This window comes from Trachypithecus francoisi, unplaced genomic scaffold (genome assembly GCF_009764315.1).
Source record: "Trachypithecus francoisi isolate TF-2019V2 unplaced genomic scaffold, Tfra_2.0 Lachesis_group19, whole genome shotgun sequence".
Lineage (NCBI taxonomy): Eukaryota > Metazoa > Chordata > Mammalia > Primates > Cercopithecidae > Trachypithecus > Trachypithecus francoisi.
The window spans coordinates 32,720,578-32,738,789 of NW_022681464.1; the positions used below are offsets into that span (position 1 = coordinate 32,720,578).

Sequence of the window (18,212 nt, forward strand, 5' to 3'; positions counted from 1 at the left end):
TTTCTTATTTTTATTTTTTTGAGACGTAGTTTCGCTTGTCACCCAGGCTGGAGCGAATAGTGCGATCTCAGCTCACTGCAACCTCCACCTCCCGGGTTTAAGCGATTCTCCTGCCTCAGCCTGCGGGGTAGCTGGGATTACAGGTGCCTGCCACTATGCCCAGCTAATTTTTGTATTTTTAGTAGAGACGGGGTTTTACCACGTTAGCCAGGCTGGTCTCAAACTCTTGACCTCAAGTGATCCACTCACCTCACCCACCTCGGCCTCCCAAAGTGTTGGGATTTATAGGCGTGATCCATTGCACTCAGCAATTAAAAAAAAATCTAAATACACATAACATAGGGAAATCTCACATGTTAAGTTGTATGAAAGAAGATGGACCCCAAAAAAGTATATGCCATGATCCTATTCACATGAAGTTTCGGAACAGGTGAAACTCATCTATGGTGACCGAAGTGAGAACAGTGATTGCCTCTGCAGGAAGGGGATGGGAAGAGTGGGATGGGGAGGGGAACTTTCTGCAGGGACAGAAGTATTCTATATCTGGATCAGAGCAGTGGTTATAAAATTCATGGAAATGCACACTTCAAACAAACAAGTGCATTTGATTGTCTGTAAATTACTCCTTTTAGCGGCTACAGCAGGATTTGATGGGTGAAAGGATTAGCTCATCACTTTTGAGAGCTGCTTGATTCAGCAGAGGCTACTTGAGCATCTCAGAGCCTGATTTCCACAGGCACAGGGCATCCCAAAACAGTGGAGGACAGTCCCAGGATTTCAGGTGGGTGCCTCTGCTGGGCTGGCCACATTGGACTGCCATGGGGGCCCGAGGAAGACGGGACAGGCAGCAGGACTCCAGGGCCTCGGAGGCTGACACTAAGGAAGGTGAGCAGCTCCACATAATTGGCCTGTGACGAGCAAGCCTGCCCCTTCCCCAATCACCAAGCATTCCCACCCAGGAGGGAATCTGCCCTCTGGGCAGAGATCCCCATACCAGCCTAGTGGCCAAATGTGCCCCAGGCCCTCAAAGAGGGCATTCCACAACCTGGCTCAAAGGAGCCAGGGCCTTCGGAGCCAGTGCCTGTTTCAGCAGCAGCTCCCAGTGCCTGGGGCCGTGTCAGTGAGGAGGGAGGGTTTGTCAGCATCATCATTTGTGGGCTCTGCCTCCTGCCTGTGTGTGTGTAGAGGGAAGGGCAACGACTTTTACGGTTAGAAAAACCTATTTTACTCAAAACCAACCCCCTTCACACTTGGGGTCTTTCTACTGGGCTCTCCCTACCAAAACCCGGCAGAGCCTGCCGCTCTCAGCCCTCCGTGCTTGCTTCAATGCCATTCCTAGGGGAAGTCTTCCTTGAGGCCTACCCCCTGGAGCCCACCTCCAACCCTCCCTATCATTTCCTGCCGTTTGTTTTGTTTTGTTTTGAGGCAGGGTCTTGCTTTGTTGCCCAGGCTGGAGTGCAATGGCACAATCTCGGCTCACTGCAGCCTCTGCCTCCTGGGTTCAAGCAATTCTCCCACCTCAGCCTCCCCAGTAGCTAGGACTACAGGCGCCCACCACCACACCCGGCTAATTTTTGTATTTTTAGTAGAGATGGTGTTTCACCACGTTGGCCAGGCTGGTCTCAAACTCCTGATCTCAGGTGATCCACCCGCCTTGGCCTCCCAAAGTTCTGGGATTACAGGTGTGAGCCACCGTGCCTGGTCTCGCTGCTTTTCTAAGATGGTTCCCTCCTCATGATTATGGTGATCTGTCTCCTTGTTTACTGTTTACTCTCTGACATCCCCACTCACTCCAAGGTGGAGAAGAACGGGGCTGTGGCTAGTTAGTTCTCTACTGGGTAAGGAAGCCTGGCTCATAAAAAGGCCTCAATCAATACTTGTTCAACAGGCGAATTCTATGCCTATTCCCCAACACACAAAAGTAAAGCAAACACCCCAGCCCCCGCCCCGCCCCTGCCCAGCTGCCCCACTCTGATTCCTACAAGTTCAATGCAAATGCATGAGAAACGGCCTGTAACCCATGTCGGCTTCTAGGAAAGAAGCCTCCAGGGAGCAGGGTTGAGGCCCTTTGTAATATACAACATACTGTCAAGAACTTAGATGAGAATGCTGAAACGTGGATTTCCCACATTTTATCAAAGTACCAACATCTGTGGCCAGAACAGGAACCACGTAGGTCTCTAGGAGCCGACCAGGAAATGCAGTCCACGTGCAATTCCATTCTCTATAGCGTGGAGTATTCCCGGGAGCACTGACTGCAGAGCCAATGGGGAGAAATGACAAATGACCCACTTGGGAACATCAAATGGGGAGGGCAGGACATACATGCTGACTTGGCAATCTTCTAGCACAGTCTACGGAGGAAAAGTTGTATGTGTGTACGTGCACATGCACATACACACATACTGTGGCCTGGAACCTCAAGGCTCACAATGAAATCATTTAAAGGAAAAAAAGATCAGATAAAAAAGATCAGATCTGGCACCAGCCTAACACTAGGCCTATAAAAGGAGAGGCTGGCATTACCTCTAGGCATAACATGTCTGGTAGGAGAGCTCCTGCCAACATCGATCAGAAATAGTGCACCTTGCATTGGGGAGTTATACATGATATAAACGTCATGCACATGTACCCTAGAACTTAAAGTATAATAAAAAATAAAAATAAAAATAAACTATAAAGTACTGTGCAAATGTTAGGAATTCCCATGATATTTGATAAAATAAAAAAATAAAATAAAAAAAAAGAAATAGTGCACCTTCCTATTCTCTTGGTTACCTAGAACTCTGCTACACTGTTGGCCCAAAGAATGATCTTCATGTCCAACTCCGAGGTCGGCAGTTCTGGGGCTGACTGCTGAGGAATGTGGGATTCAGAGACAGGTGGGAGCATGAAAAGAGTCCCGAGCCAGGAGTTCTACCCTTGATCCCCCATTTCCCATCTATCAACTTGGAGAGCCTCACTTGGACTCCCTGAGCCAGTTTCCTGGCCACGTTGCTTAATAAATAAAGTGAATTTTAATAAATAAGGCAGTGAACCACATAAAGCATCCTTATTCTTACACGAGGTGCTGCCCCCTTGATATCAGGGCAATCATTCTGGCCATTTATTGAACATTTATTACGTGCTAGCCTCTGCCAAAGATGAATATGCCTTGTTTTTTTAAATAAACAGGTCACAGAGTGGAAGAAAAGTAACTACACATGGCGCTGGTTTTGCTTTCTGTGTTAGGAGTTGGGGCATGAGTGAGGGAGAGTGAGGAGTAGGGACAATTTTACACTAAATGACTTTGACTTGAATGCATTCTCCAATGACTTGCATTCTGACGCCATGTGGCGTATGAGAGTGACCAATGAACGATGTGCCAAAGAACAAGAAGATAAACGCTGAAAGTAACTGGCAAGGCCCCAAGTTCTGCCTGGTGTTTCTCTGACAAACAGCAGAGAACCCTAAGTTCTGAATGAAGATGTGGGTGTCCTTTGAGTACGGGGATTGGTTTCCACTCTGGCTACTGCAGATACAAAAGCCTAGAGAAAAAAGACCTCCTGGTTCACTCCTAAGGCTGGGACTCCTGAGAACAGCTCAGGCTGGGAGCAGGGGAGGGAGGGAACCAGAGGAGGAAGCGCTTGGTTGTGCTGGCCCTGCCAGGCCCGGCTCATGGGCCAGAACATGCAAAAGGCAGGGAGGCGGTGGGGGTGTTCTGGGTGGACGGCTCCCACCTGATGCTGTGCATGGCAGACCTGGCCAGTCGACTCTTCTGAAAAAGTGCAGCTCCCCTTCCTCCCATAGCAGGCGGGGCTCTGCTTGCCGCAAGAGTCAGGGCAAGTGGCCCAGAGAAAGCACCCAGGGCCCCGCCAGGCCCCTCTGGTGTCTGCAGAGGAGATGGCAGCCCTTGGTGATGGGAAACAGTGGTCAGCCGAGAGCAGAAACCAAAATGACACACAGGGAAAAACAGGAAGAGTCCATGAAATCAAAACAGCAGAGAAAGGTTTCGCATGTAACACCCACAGTGTCCTACTTTCGCTTTCCCAGGAGAGAATTCTGTCATCCCCAGCCTGGGGCCAAATGTTTGCTCAGCGTGCACAGGAAGGCCTGCAGCTACCAAGGAACTCCAAACAGAGCTTTACTTGAACTCAGCACTCCCAGGGATGAGCCTGGTCCTCTCCACTGGGGTCTGTGGAGGTATAAGCTCGGACATCCCCCTTCAGAAGAGAGGGTCCTCCAACCTGAGCTGGTGACTTTGTGGCCACCGGCAGCCCGGCCTTCGCAAGCATCCTGAAAGTGGTGTCTGCAGGCCAGGTGGCCGGCAGGATTCTGGACAGCAGGCAGTACTGGTCCATCCGTGGGCACCCACACCGGGGAGCTCCTCAGGAAGGCCCCCCAGGCAGAAAAGTCTTTGAACACGCCCCCAGTCACCTCCAACCATGCTGGGGCAACTGAGGGGCTGTGGCAAACCGAGCCTCCTTTCCACACTACTCACCATGTAGGAAGGGAAGATCAGAACGCGTTTGTGCTTGCCACAAGGCCACTGGGGGTCATCCAAGAGATTTGGGTCATAGTCCATAAAGTCTCCCAGGTCACTACCTGCAGATCACATGCAAAATGCAAAGTGATAATTAGCGGCTCCGGACCCTCCCCAGCAGAGACAGCCAGGAGAATGCCAAGTATGGCTGCACTGAGGAAAGGCTGGCTTTAGGGCACTTAGCACAACGTCACCGCACTCACTGACTTTTATTAGACATCTCCGCGTGCCAGTTAAGTGCATTCTCCTCTCCAAAGGGTTCACCAAATTCTAAACATCCTGATGTTTTTTTCCATTTTAGAAAATTATGTATTAATCTCCCTGAGCCAGGAGAGCAAAAAACTTTACACAGTGTGCAAGATGCAGAGGACACTCTCAGAGTGTGGCCCCGAAGAGGCTCATTGTTCAAACTTGCAGATCAAATTCGGAGATGCCTGTGCAGCACGATTTGCTGTGAATACTTCCAGGCAGGCTATTGTGTCTGTGTGAATACAAATCAGAGTGGCCACCAAGGCACAGCTGTGAACGATCAGAGGTGGCCGGAACACCAGGACAGGGCTTTAGAACTCAGCACTTGGGCAGACCTAGGGAACTTCACATTCACCTGGAATTTCCCTGAGAGTAGAAACAGCACTGCCTTCTAAAGTGTTTTCTCCATGTGCCAGTTCTTACAAAGGTTTGATCAGCAAAGCTAGAAGTGTGCAAGTCTTCCTTCAGCCGCCAAGTTGGCTCACCCACTAGGACCGGCACAAAGGAAACTCTCACACCTGAACCTGCATTTCAGAGCCCAGATTTTTCTTTCTAAAAGTCCGAATTGAGCACCATGAAAATATAGGACAGAACCTGGTCATTGTTGGGAGGAGCTGAGTGGTCAGGGAGGCTGGGAGACGCAGCCATCTCTGCACGGTGTGCATGGCCTTGGCGTCTCTCCACGTGGAAGTTCAGGCTGTCAATGACTGGGGCATCTGATTAGAGAGAAATCACCTGTGGCTTCACTGTGGGCCTGCATGGCCTGAGATCAGGCTTTCCTAAAAGTCACGTCACCTGTAGGCCCCCGTCTTCCAGTCTGCATCACAGGGAGACCCAATCCCCATGTAAAGAGACACCTCCCACCACGAGCTACCACACCCAGCCAGGCCACGGTTACCTGTGTCGAGGCTCCCCTGGGTGCCGCTTGCCCGGCCTATGGAGAGGCTGCGGTGGCTCAAGTTACGGAACTGGGAGAAAGAGGAGGTGGAGTCTATGGTATTTCTCCGGGCTCCAAAGGCATTTGTGGGTAACAGAAATTGGGTATAGGAAACAGTCTAAAAAGTGAAGACAAAAACAGGCCAGTGATTATTCCAAGGCATTGCTAGCTCTGCATTCTGATCAAGCTACAGCTGTCACCCCACGTTCAAGTCCACTTTCTCCTATTTGCAATTCTGAAATCCAATGAGATCTGAACAATGACATTTGTTTTGGTACTCATTGGTGCCAACACCCAACCTCAACTGACTTAAGGTTACACATAGTTTTAACTTCCCCACTGGGTCTGACTGTTCCTATCACATGGAAGAAACATGAATGTATTTAACAATAAGGTACTATCTCAGAACCTGCTGGGGTGTTGTATAATCCACGAGGCACACACTGCATTGCTTTTTATAATCCATCAAGTGCAGAATCCCAGAACACTTCAGGCCCCAAGAGTCCCTGGTGAGGGCTGTGGCCTCCTACCCTGCTCCTCTGGCAGACGCTGCCTATGACCCTCCACTCTATCCCATTCTCCCTGGCTCCTATGGGGACACTTCCTCGTTGGGTGAACAGAGCAAATGCATCGCTTTTCACCTGCCCAGGCAAGCATCTTGCATGCACCCCATCTACACCTTGAGCTCCCAGCAGCCTCACCAGCAAACAGACTACCCCGGGACAGATCCCCCAAGGAACACCTGCATCATTGCATACACGGATTTTGGAAGGGTTGATGAGGACTGTCTGGACCCTGCACAAAGGGGAGGGTCATCTTTCAACCTTTCACTCCTGAGACTTCAACCCCATGGCTTGTTGCACGTGGATGGAAGAGGAATGTGACCACCCTGCTGCCCTGTGGTCACGGTGTAAGACTGAGGGACTCATGGGAAGCTAGGACACTTTCTAGTAGCCTGAATACTGTTTGCTGACACCACCAGTGAATAGATGCTCAATCCACTCATCATTCCACCCCGGAACATGCCTGTGTGTGAGGTACTCACAACTGCACATTCAGTTGTAAACAGCACTGGCAGAGAAATGCACGTGCCGTGGGAACTCCTGCCGTGCTGCTACTCAGTCACCGGCTGCACACTAGGGGAGCCGGGCAGGCTGGCATCACATGCCTGGGAATCTGCCCCAGACCTTGAGCCCTCCACCTTGAGAGAGGCTTATGGGCTGTCCCCGTCCTCTGCTTCCTGACCCTTGTGCCTTCAGCACAACTCGGTGACCGGCCGCCTGGCAGCCTTACCTTCCCATCAGCACCCAGCTCCACACCTTCCAGACCAATGATCTCTTTCAAACTCACTGCGCCAGCTGATTGTCTTCCTCCATCCAACTTCAAGTCCCTGGGAGGACAAGCCAGAGGGAAAAAAAAAATGCTTTTGTGTGCACCCCAAAGAGCCATGAGGATGCTTACTGCATGAGACAACACGGTCACACCAATGCCAATGACCAGGTGAGCCATGGTGATGGGACAGCCCTTTTCCCTCCTCGGGGGCTTGATGCCAATGACCAGGTGAGCCATGGTGATGGGACAGCCCTTTTCCCTCCTCGGGGGCTTGATGCCAATGACCAGGTGAGCCATGGTGATGGGACAGCCCTTTTCCCTCCTCGGGGGCTTGATGCCAATGACCAGGTGAGCCATGGTGATGGGACAGCCCTTTTCCCTCCTCGGGGGCTTGCCAGTGATGCCCTTGTTGCAACCACTTTGACGTAAATGAAATCCAACTCAACAGAAAGCCTGAAGATGAAGCTGATGGTTTACAGACATCCCTCCTTCTTCCACGAGACCCCTTATGTTCCTAGAGACGGCCAGTGAACATGAGGCCAGAGAGCATTCCCTGAGCACCGTGGGACCACAGTTTGCTGGAATCTAGCTGCTGGGTTCTTTCTTTCTTTCTGTTTTTTGTTTGTTTGTTTTGTTTTGAGACGGAATTTCACTCTTGTTGCCCAGGCTGGAGTGCAAGGGCACGATCTCGGCTCACTGCAACTTCTGCCTCCTAGGTTCAAGCAATTCTTCTGCCTCAGCCTTTTGAGTAGCTGGGATTACAGGTGCATACCACCATGCCCAGCTACTTTTTCTGCATTTTTAGTAGAGACAGGGGTTTCATTATGTTGGCCAGGATGGTCTCAAACTCCTGACCTCAGGTGATCCACCCACCTTGGCCTCCCAAAGTGCTAGGATTACAGGCGTGAGTCACAGCACCCGGCCTGGGTTCTTTCTAATGTTGTGTGAGACCACCTCTCCTTGCTGCTCCCCTTTCTTAGGAGAAACAAATTCTTACCATAAACACCTCCTGGGTGTATTGTTGGTGATGAAAGAATTAATGCCACAGTAGTCACCTCTACTACCTTGCCAAACCACCTAGAAAATGAGTATCTTTTAATAAAAGAATAATCTCTAGTAATAACAAGTATTCATTCATTCATTCATTCATTCAGGGACGAAGTCTTGCTCTGTTGCTCAGGATGGAGTATAGTGGTGTGATCATGGCTCACTGTAGCCTCAAACTCTTGGACACGCACCATCCTCCGGTCTTGGCCTCTAAAGTGCTGCGATTACAGGTGTGAGCTACCATGCCTGGCCAAACAAGCATTTATTTAGCACTTTACTATTTCCAAAGTGTTTGGATGAATGGAGCCAAGATGGTGCACTTCCGGGTTCTTCATCCCCCCCCTCCCCAGCTTTACCCGCGCGCGCAAAAATGCAGCCGGCGCCCAGGAAGGTGCAGACCAACTGGGCATGCGCCAGGTGACGTCAATCCGAAGAGATCAAGATTTACCTGGTCGCACCTGTGGAACGCCCCCCGACACGCCCGTGCCCCGCCTATTGCCCTCCCACTCCTAGAAAAGCCGCTCCGGAGGGACGCCACGCACGGCCTTCTCACAGCCCCACTCCTGTCGGGATGTCAGGACTGTGAGAACTCCGTCCGAGAGCTCCACGGGCGACTCTGGGGGCCTCATCTGCCAGCGGCCGACAGACCTCTCCTTACCCACCTTCTTCCCCTGAAGCTAGGTGACCAAAATAAACTTGCAGTTTTGCTCCTACCCTTGCCTAGTCGCTGGTTCTTTTGTGCCCGCTCTGGTGGTCTTAGAAAAACAAATCACAAAGACTCACACATCATTTCTTTGGTTCTTTAAGATGACCCTATGAGAAAGGCACTACTATTTTGATCCAATTTACAGAGGAGGAAACTGAGGCCCTTGTGAGATTGCCAAGGTCACTAGGATGGTAGGCTGGAGAGTTCATCCAGTGTCATTTCTAGTACATCACATTGCCGTGGAGATGCAAGATGGACTCGCTGTGGCTATGCTCAGCTGTAACTGCTCACATCCCAAAGGACCACACCCTTCCCTTACAGTAATTTTTAAAATTTGCCACATATTAGAATCGCCTGGGGATCTCTGATAAACTGTTATCTGGCTCCCACCCCCAGACAGTTGGCATGGGGTGTGACCTGGACATCGGGAGTTCTAAACACTCCCCAGGCGCATCAAAACTGCAGCCATGTTTGCGAATGACCAGGTCTTCATGTTCTCTCTGACACCCAGTGCCTGTTCGTCAGTCACCTCAGACCCACAGCATACTTGCTGTGTGGCCTGGATGGAGGGACCACATTCAGGGGCCAATCTCCTACAACCTATGCAAGAACAAATATACTGCAGGGGCAAACTGCTCCCAGCCAAAGACAAAGTCATCAGGTAAGAAGAGAGAAGGGAGCCAAACGAGTGTCGAGAAGAGAAGGGAAAAAAAGCTATCCTCAAATATAGAAAAAAAGCAGGGATGCTCTGACTCTGTTAAGCCATCATCCTAGTCTCTGAGCATGACATGAAGGAGCCGGTTCCCTTATCCTACCTATAATGTGGAGTCTGATTAACAGAAATGCCCATGACCTTCTGTGTCCAGTAAGTGCTGCATTTCCACAGCAGGCTTCCTGGGAGGCCATGGTAGTGCCACCCTCAAAACATCTCTGGAGTCCCATTCAGAATCGACACCAAAGTCATGCAGACGAAAGCCAACAACCAACTCTGTTCACATCCACAAGACCGTCTGCCCTACTGCTGCACCTGCTACGCAGGCAACCCAGGGCGATTCTTAAAAGACTTCTTAAAGCAATTACGGATGGAGATGATGAATGCATCGGGGCACTGGCATAGAGAAGTGCCTACAAAGCAAAAAAGTGAACAAGGCAATAAGGCAAAAATACCTGTGGTGGGCAGGGAGGGAGGGGACTGACCACATGCAGAGCAGGACAAAAATAGTAGTGTCTTCCTTTTCATTCAAGGACCAGAAGCTCAGTTCCACGGGCTTCCTACTTTTCCAAAGCCAAACCCAGCGAGCGTGGTCTCCAAATTGCCAACTCCCAGATAATTTTCTCCTTTCTTGTTTCCATTTTGCCAGATGGAGAATGTTACTTAGGACTGAAATTAATAGAGAAGTAGGGAATAGCTTTTTGGAGTGAGTATGCCAAGGGAAATAAAGAGAATTCCAATAAGCCTATACTGAGACGGTTCTCAGATGGAGAGCTGGCTGCAGGCAGGGGCAGAGTCTCAGTCCATTTTCATATCCTGTCTATACAATGTCTGATATGTAACGACCTATTTACTGAGCTGAACTAGTGTGGCTCTTTGCCGTCTCGCCGGTACTGGTACATACAGATGGCATGAAACGGTATGATTTTCCACTGTGCCCCTTTTCATCTGTCTTCAATTTGCTCACAGGCTCACTCCTTCCCCGGGGCAGCCTTGTCCTGGCCAGCTGTCTGCCTGCCGCCAAATGTGCACATCACACATCACAGTTAGCAGAACCAAACCAGTCGTGCCTCTTCCACATTCCCCTTCTTGGCACTTCCGCCAAAGGAAATGAAGCCCTACCAAAAAAATATAATCATGTGCTCAAGTCCAAGATTCCCTTCCATGAGATAAAACCCAAACCCATTTAAAGAAACAGGGATTCTTAGACCCAGTGGATTGTCCAAGCGTCTCAGCGACACTTGGGACCACACGTAAGATGGGCAAGGCTCCACCAACCCTACCCACAGAACTGGTCCCTCGAGAAACAACGTGACTCACTGTAGTCACCACTTCCCCCTGGCTTTCCACTTACGTCATTCTGCTTTCTAAATTGCTAAGGCCAAGCCGAGCAAGAAAATAAGCAAGAATAGTGGGGCCACCCTTAACTGCTACTGGAGACACGTGAGGCTCGTTACAGACCAGTGCCATGCAACACAACCGCCTGTGATGACGGAGATGGTCCTTATTTACCTTGTCCCACACGATGGTTACGTGTGGCAACTAAGTGCTTGAAATGTGATCAGTTGACTGAGAAACTGAATTTTTATTTAATTTTAATGAATTTAAATGTAAATGGCCACATATGGCTAGTGACTACTAAGACCCAGTGCTTCTTTGGTAGGACTTTTGCTACCCTTACAAGTTCCTCTGGCAAGATAATATAGTCACAGATATTTAGTGACTTGGATTTGGTCTCCCAGTTTTCTTTCCAAGAGTGGCCTATTTTCTGCCTATTGCCTCTGGGGATGTTTAAATTACAGGCCCCTGCAGATGACGCAGCAGTGCAGGATTCACCTAAGTCGGGAGGGAAATGACCATGGGGTCCACAATCAAAGGGGACCCATGCCCTACACCATCAGCACCCCAAGAACAGGCTCCCCGCCATGATAAAGATTCGTAACTCACAGCTGGCACAGAGCAGCAGATCTTTTTGCCTGGAGGGGTCACGGGGCGGGTGTGACAGAGTTTTGGCAGTGCTAGGGCAACCAAAGGAACAATAACCAGCGTGTGTTCCCCCAATCCTAGGCATTACGGTAGGTTCCAGGCCCTTCTTTGCACGATACTGGAGACGGGGAGGGAGGGGTGCCCAGTGAAAAGTGAGTCTCAATTTCCCCTCAGCCTTGTAGAAGGGGGGTTTATAGTTCATATTAAGTAGATTTAAAAAGAAGAAATGAGGTTATTTCTTAGACGCCAAAGCTACTCACACTTCAAAACTTCACTGATATAGTAATAAATATCATCACAGCTCTACAATATTGACAGCTTCGTGATGGCAGAGGGCAACTTTTCCACGCTTTTCCTCCCTCAGATTCAGGGAGAGGTTATCGCTAACTTCAGGGCTGCCATTTTGGTGGGTTTGAATTAAGAGTGCACGCGTACAGACGTGGACATAGTCAGCATCCACAGCAAACAAAACAGATCTCATCTAAGCCACTTCTAACAAAGTCCGTTTCTTCTCATAGCTTTTGAATTTGTATATGTTAAGACTCTTGGGATCTAAAAAATAGATCTTTCACAAAGAGGCTGACAAACTTTTCTGGGTTCACTCTTATTAGTTTAGGGCTCTGATCAGTGTTGCTGGAATATTTCTGATATTAACATGAAACATGAAATTGCTGTTCTTTGATTATATCTGACCCCCATAGACAGTGGTTTCACATTATGCCACATAACATAAGAGCTCAGGCAACTGCTCAGTCTTTATGTGTGAGTGAAAAGCAGGCGAGACCCATGGTCTTTGCTGTCTTTGCTGTCCTTCTCTTTCGGAAGCCTAGAAAGTTGGAGGTGCATGCAGAAAGGAACTCTGAATGGTGTAGATTCACCCAAAAAGAATATTTTAAAAACTCCAGTGAAAAAGAATGAAGAAGTCCCAGTGGAGTGTGATGAAATCTTGGTATTTTCTAAGACCATTGTTCCGAATTCTCATTAAAATGGTATATAAAAATAGAAATATCTATTTGGCTAAAATGCCAGCATTAACCCTCCAGCACCAGGAAACAGAGCTAGGGAATGTGGAACTGCAGCTGAAAGTAATTAAAAGCAAACTGAAGTTGAAGTTTTCACTTTCTTTGAAAAAGCCAGAAGATTTTTTCCCAGACACATCTAGCGTTCAAATACTATTTTTTTTAATAATTTTTATTTTTGAGATGGAGTTTTACTCTTGTTGCCCAAGCTGGAGTGCAGTGTCATGATCTCGGCTCACTGCAACCTCCACCTCCCAAGTTCAAGTGATTCTCCTGCCTCAGTCTCCCAAGTAGCTGGGATCGCAGGCGCCCGCCATCACGCCCGGCTAACTTTTTGTGTTTTTAGTAGAGATGGGGTTTCACCACATTGTCCAGGCTGGTCTCGAACCCCTGAACCCAGTTGATCTGCCCTCCTCAGCCTCCTAAAGTGCTGGGGTTGCAGGCGTGAGCCACCGCACCTGGCCCTACTAATTTACTTATATTCCACTTCCTTTTAAAAATGGCATAGAGGTAAGTTCAAATACTACACATGAATATTGTCTGAAATTGTGTATATTAGGTTTAAATGCTATAGCTTTTACTCAGAGGTGAACACCATTAGTCAGGTTGTAGGAAATGATCCCATTTCTATAGACACCCTAACTGAACTACTGGCAAGGAACTGTGGACGATGCAAGGTTGTTTGATTCCTTCTCTCCACAGTCCTGGGAGGCGCTGCAACTTAGGCACGTGTCCCTAGAGGAGCCGCTTCACATTCTCTGCAAGTTTGTGAACTTCTGCAGAGGCTGTAGGCAACACACACACTGAATATCCAGTAGAAAGACATATACATTTTTTTTTTTTTTTTTTTTAACAAAGGCTGACATTTAAAACTGGTCCATGGGGGTAGGTGAGTGGGAGTGACTGGAGGGGGTACAAGGGAGAGACTCAGAAGATGGGGGCGGGGATTAAAACAGGAGATGAAAGCGTATTTGAGGACACAGCTAAGCAGCAGTTATACCTTTAAGCAATGAGCAGAAAAACAGGTTGGTTCATTTTGGGAGTGTAAACTCATCCTTCATAGGATGGCACCAAAATTAATTTAACGCAGCTCTCCTTGAATGCCTGTAATTTCACTGTTAGAAACCCCTGGACCTCTGTCTTAGTTTTGGCTTCTTCAGCACAAAGCACACACGCACAGCTGTGGAGTCATCTGATCAAAGCAGGTGGCTAATCTAGATATCTTGGGGCGAAAGGGGAACACCTAGGTCATTATTAATCATAAAACGGCCAACTCTGGACTTCGTCTTTTGTAAAAGGCAAAATGATTTTTACTTTCCTCTTCTGTGGCTCCCTGGCAGAGGCCCAGCCAGCTGCTCACTGAGCCATAATGCATGGAATAGATTCTGACGGGAAAACAAGATTCCCTGTTAGATAACAAGAAGTTCAAGCTATGGCCCTTTCCTCAGGGAGCATGATCAATGAACTAATATTACTCTTTTAAAAAAAGACGTAAGACTTAAATATCTAACACCCGGGAACTAGACGGAAAAAGTGTGATCCAATTAACTAGGTTCCAAGGCTTTCTGCTTCCAAGATGGAGTGGTTCTGACTTCTCTCCACCATCCTTTCTCTAATGGCGCTCTGAGCCCAAGACCTTGGAACACCTGCCAGGAGCTCCACTAGGCACTAGCTCTTCAAAGGACAACAATAGGTTGAACACTTTGATGTGTCAATAATTTAAAAGTCAATTAAATATTAACAGGATTTCCAGACCCTTCAAAACGAATAAAGAGTGAGAGATTTCCTGCACCTAAAGCAAAGCCTGAAAGCTGGATTAGGAAAGGAAATACCACTTGTGAGCTAAATTTTAATTAAGAGATTTACACATGCCCCGGAAGTCAACAACACAAGTCTTCCTCTTAGCTTAAGAGTCCCGTTTGTTACCCCTTCCAATACAGTGCAGCTGCCATCTTGGACCAGGCCTGCTTGCTGGCATCAAGCAGAAGGTGCCTCCACAGTTCAGAGACAATGGAAGAGAGTCCACAGTTGATGGACAAAAGTAAAGTCAAAAGCAGCTTTTAGTCTAGAAGTCCCTTCCCACTCCCACTGAGGACTCCATCGATAAGCCATCCCCTGCAAGGGCAACTGGCAGAAAATGAAGGGGTCTTAACGTAGCTTATAGCCAAATCTTTGTCTAAAGGCAGCTCCTATAAACAGCCAGATAATAGCATGAGTCATCCATGAGATCATTCCAGAATCTGTCTTTATGTGGGAATATGCTTGGTGTGAGGAAAGAAACACAATTTGTGAATGTGTAATTTTCCACAACAAAAATTTTCTGGGGAAAGTGGGTGGGGAAGAAGGGGGGCATGGGCCTGGAGCCAGGCAGGGAGCATTTAGGCTTGAAGGGTCTAAGAATAGAAGACGCTGTTCTCTGGGTCGCAAACAGATCAACACTCAGGAAATGGACCCAAATGGATGACCTCATCTGAATGCCCCCAAATGCCAAAAGCTAAGGATATAAACACCATGTGAAAGCTGTTGACAATTTAAAAACACATCCCCCAGAGGCACCTTGCAACTCCACTGGGAAGCCATCTTCTTCATCACATGGTCTGTGATGCATCTGCAGTAAGTGACCCCTGCAACTATCATACAGTCAAGTATGGTTATCTGAAGAGGTGTGAACCTACACACACATCACAGAAACTCTTTTTGCTGAAATCACCTAGTTTGGTGAGTTCACATCATACTAGGTTCACCCCTACTTTCTTCTGGTCAGATCCACGTGTACAGAAAAACCGACCCATATCCAGGTCTCAGGAAATAAAAAGCCTTTGGTGGCTGGTGCCGGTTCTCTCATGCACAGGGACAATTCTAGGACTAGCTCTCAACACAACACCTGCAGTCTCTCACTCACCCGTGGGTTGTGCTCTAGAAGCTCCTGGGCTGGCAAGCTGGAACTCAGAATGCATTTTTCGTTGATGCAGTAAGTGGAGATTAGCCTACCCAAGGCTCTCTGAGTCTATAATGTAACTGAATCAGCCCAAAAGCAAAAACAAGAGCTCGGGTCATAGGAGCAAAAGGTCAGAGGGTGTGTGAGGGTAAAAAAATAGGAGGAAGTTGAGTCTCTCTCTTGGTTTCCTGGTCCAGGCTTGACCCTAAGGAATCTTTTTTTTTTTTTTTTGAGATGAAGTCTCATTCTGTTGCCCAAGCTGGAGTGCAGTGGCGTTATCTTGGCTCACTGCAACCTCCACTTCCTGGGTTCAAGTGATTCTCCTGCCTCAGCCTCCCGAGTAGCTGAGGCACATGCCACCACGCCCGGCTAATTTTTGTAATTTTAGTAGAGATGGGGTGTTCCTATGTTGGCCAGGCTGGTCTTGAACTCCTGACCTTGTGATCCGCCCACCTTGGCCTCCCAAAGTACTGGGAATACAGGCGTGAGCCACTGCGCCCGGCTCAGCAACATTTTAAAGGTCAAGTTTGTATTATTTCACCTTCTTCTCTGAACTTCCCTTTCCTTCTTAGGACTCCAGGAGCCTTTCCCCTAAGCTATTCCTGTTTTTCACAATTCCTTCCCTCTCTTCATGTAAATCCATAAATTCCTTTGCAGTGCCGAGATTTCCCACTCCTGGCCCTATGGTGGTGGCACAGTAGCCCACAATGGGGGCTGGAAAGAGAGGGGAAGAGCAGTGGTCTTGGATAGAAGTGTTGGACAAGCTGTTTACTAAGTGGGGTCTGCCTATTTAGGGAAGTTGAGAAAGTTGCTTGCAACTCATTTTGTGAGCTGAGGGTCGCCAAGCCAAACCACAAATCCACACTAGAAAAGAGAAGGCCGTGACTAATGTGGATAAAAGGCAGAAAGATTCAGGCTGGCCTTGGCAAGTGTTAGCTGAGGAAAAAGGAGCTGGTTTAAGGCTGGGACTCTTCCCAGAAAATGGCATAATTTACAAGCTTCATCTGAGAAGAGTGTTTACAGCTATGGGAAGGTTTGATGTTACAGTTACAGTGAAAAAGCTGGGCAACATCTGTTCCTCTTCTCTGTAATGGGCTTGTTTTGAAAGGTGGGATTTAGCAAGAAAGATCAAAGCAAAACAATGGTCTCTTCACGTTCCATAAAGTGTATGTATTAAGAAAAAAAAAAAAAGACTGGAAGGAAATAGACCAAAATGTAAATGGTGGCTTTGTTTAGGAGGTGAGGCTCAACCATTGTTATCTTCCTTTTACTTTTATACATTTTTCAAATAGTCTTTAAGAAAAATGTACTACTGAGGAAAAAAAATACTGAATAAAAGCAGATCTCAAGGTGAATCCAGTGTGTTTGTAGAATTGTACCACTGACAGACTCATTGTGAACCTGACTGGCAATTGCTAAGCTCAAGTAGATGTAGAAAGAGCAACGAAAATAGCTCTGTGACAGCCGGGCGTGGTGGCTCACGCCTGTAATCCCAGCACTTTAGGAGGCTGAGGTGGGAGGATGGCTTGAGCCCAGGATTATAAGACCAGCCTGGGCAGCATGGTGAAACCTGACTCTACAAAAAATACAAAAATTAGCTGGGCGTGGTGGTGCATGCCTGTTGTCCCAGCTACGCAGGAAGCTGAGGTAGGAGGATCGCTTGAGCCTGGGAGGTCAAGGCTGCAGTGAGACAAGAATGCACTACTGCACTCCAGCCTGGGCAATACAGTGAGACCTTGTCTCAAAAAGAAAGAAAGAAAAAAAAAAAGAAAACGCTCTGTGACTGGACAAAAATGGAAGTGAAACTAATGCTTAATGAATATCTACTACAGCCTGGCAGGGTGCTCAGAGCTTTCACATATAATATTTCATTTACTATTTCATTCAACTCCCTGAGGTGGACATTATAGTCCATTTTACGGATGAGTGAATCTGGGGTCACTAAGGCTAGTTCATTTCCCAGGACTGAGGTTTCTGCCTGACTGCCAGCTTGTTCCCATGTACCACACTGCCTCCCTGGCCGCAGGTGCCCATAGGTGCATGATCGCAAGGATGGGTAAGGGCTGTGGTTTTCCTAATGGAGGCACCAAAGGAGGTGGATGGTGGGATTGGGGATGAATGGGCTACCTGCGCCCATTCCCAATTCTCCAGAACAGCTCTGTGGTTAGCTGTTTTATCTACTGCAATTCTATGTAAACTTATATTGGAAGAATAGCTTCTGCAGCTTAAAAAAAAAAAAAAAAGCGAAAGCCAACAGTCTCCAAGTTCCTTCCAGCTCTAAAAGACTATGTTTGAGCTAAAGAGTGCTCCTTACTACGCAACTCATTTTTGGTCTGGCATTACCTTTACCTTAACAATCTTCCACTTCACATACCCTTTAATGAATTAGCTCAGGGCCACCCCACGCAGAAGTGGCCATGCAATCTATACCTGGTAATTAGTGGGACTCTGGGATCAACAGCTGTGTTATTTGAAAGGCGTGGGCACAACCCATATCCAGACTTTAGTCAATGCATGCCAGTAAGTCCTGATAGCTTCCTAACACATGCACCTGATTAGAGATGGCCATGCTGGGCTTCAGAAGGGCCTAGCAATAAGGAGTAGATCGTGTGTGGATGAGTGTGGGTGGGTGGTGGCGAGGAGGATGCAGGAATGGGCTTCAGTCTACCCTAGACACAGAGAGGGGCTCCAGGGACAGGATAGAGCGTCCCACTCTCTACAGAACTGAGCCTGGGAAAAATACCTTTTTTTTGAGATGGAGTCT

The 18,212-nt window shown here is 48.1% G+C and overlaps 1 protein-coding gene across 2 annotated transcripts in view; it reads right to left on the reverse strand.

Annotated features, from left to right (window-relative positions):
• Positions 1-18,212, reverse strand: part of CABLES1 (Cdk5 and Abl enzyme substrate 1) — a 130,338-nt gene that overhangs the window by 17,690 nt on the left and 94,436 nt on the right. For both annotated transcript variants that reach the window (XM_033178142.1, XM_033178141.1), the window contains 3 exons: positions 7,002-7,098; positions 5,670-5,826; positions 4,481-4,584 (listed from right to left, as the gene is read on the reverse strand). In XM_033178142.1, coding sequence (XP_033034033.1) covers positions 4,481-4,584; positions 5,670-5,826; positions 7,002-7,098 — 358 coding nt within the window. The remainder of the gene's footprint in view (positions 1-4,480; positions 4,585-5,669; positions 5,827-7,001; positions 7,099-18,212) is intronic.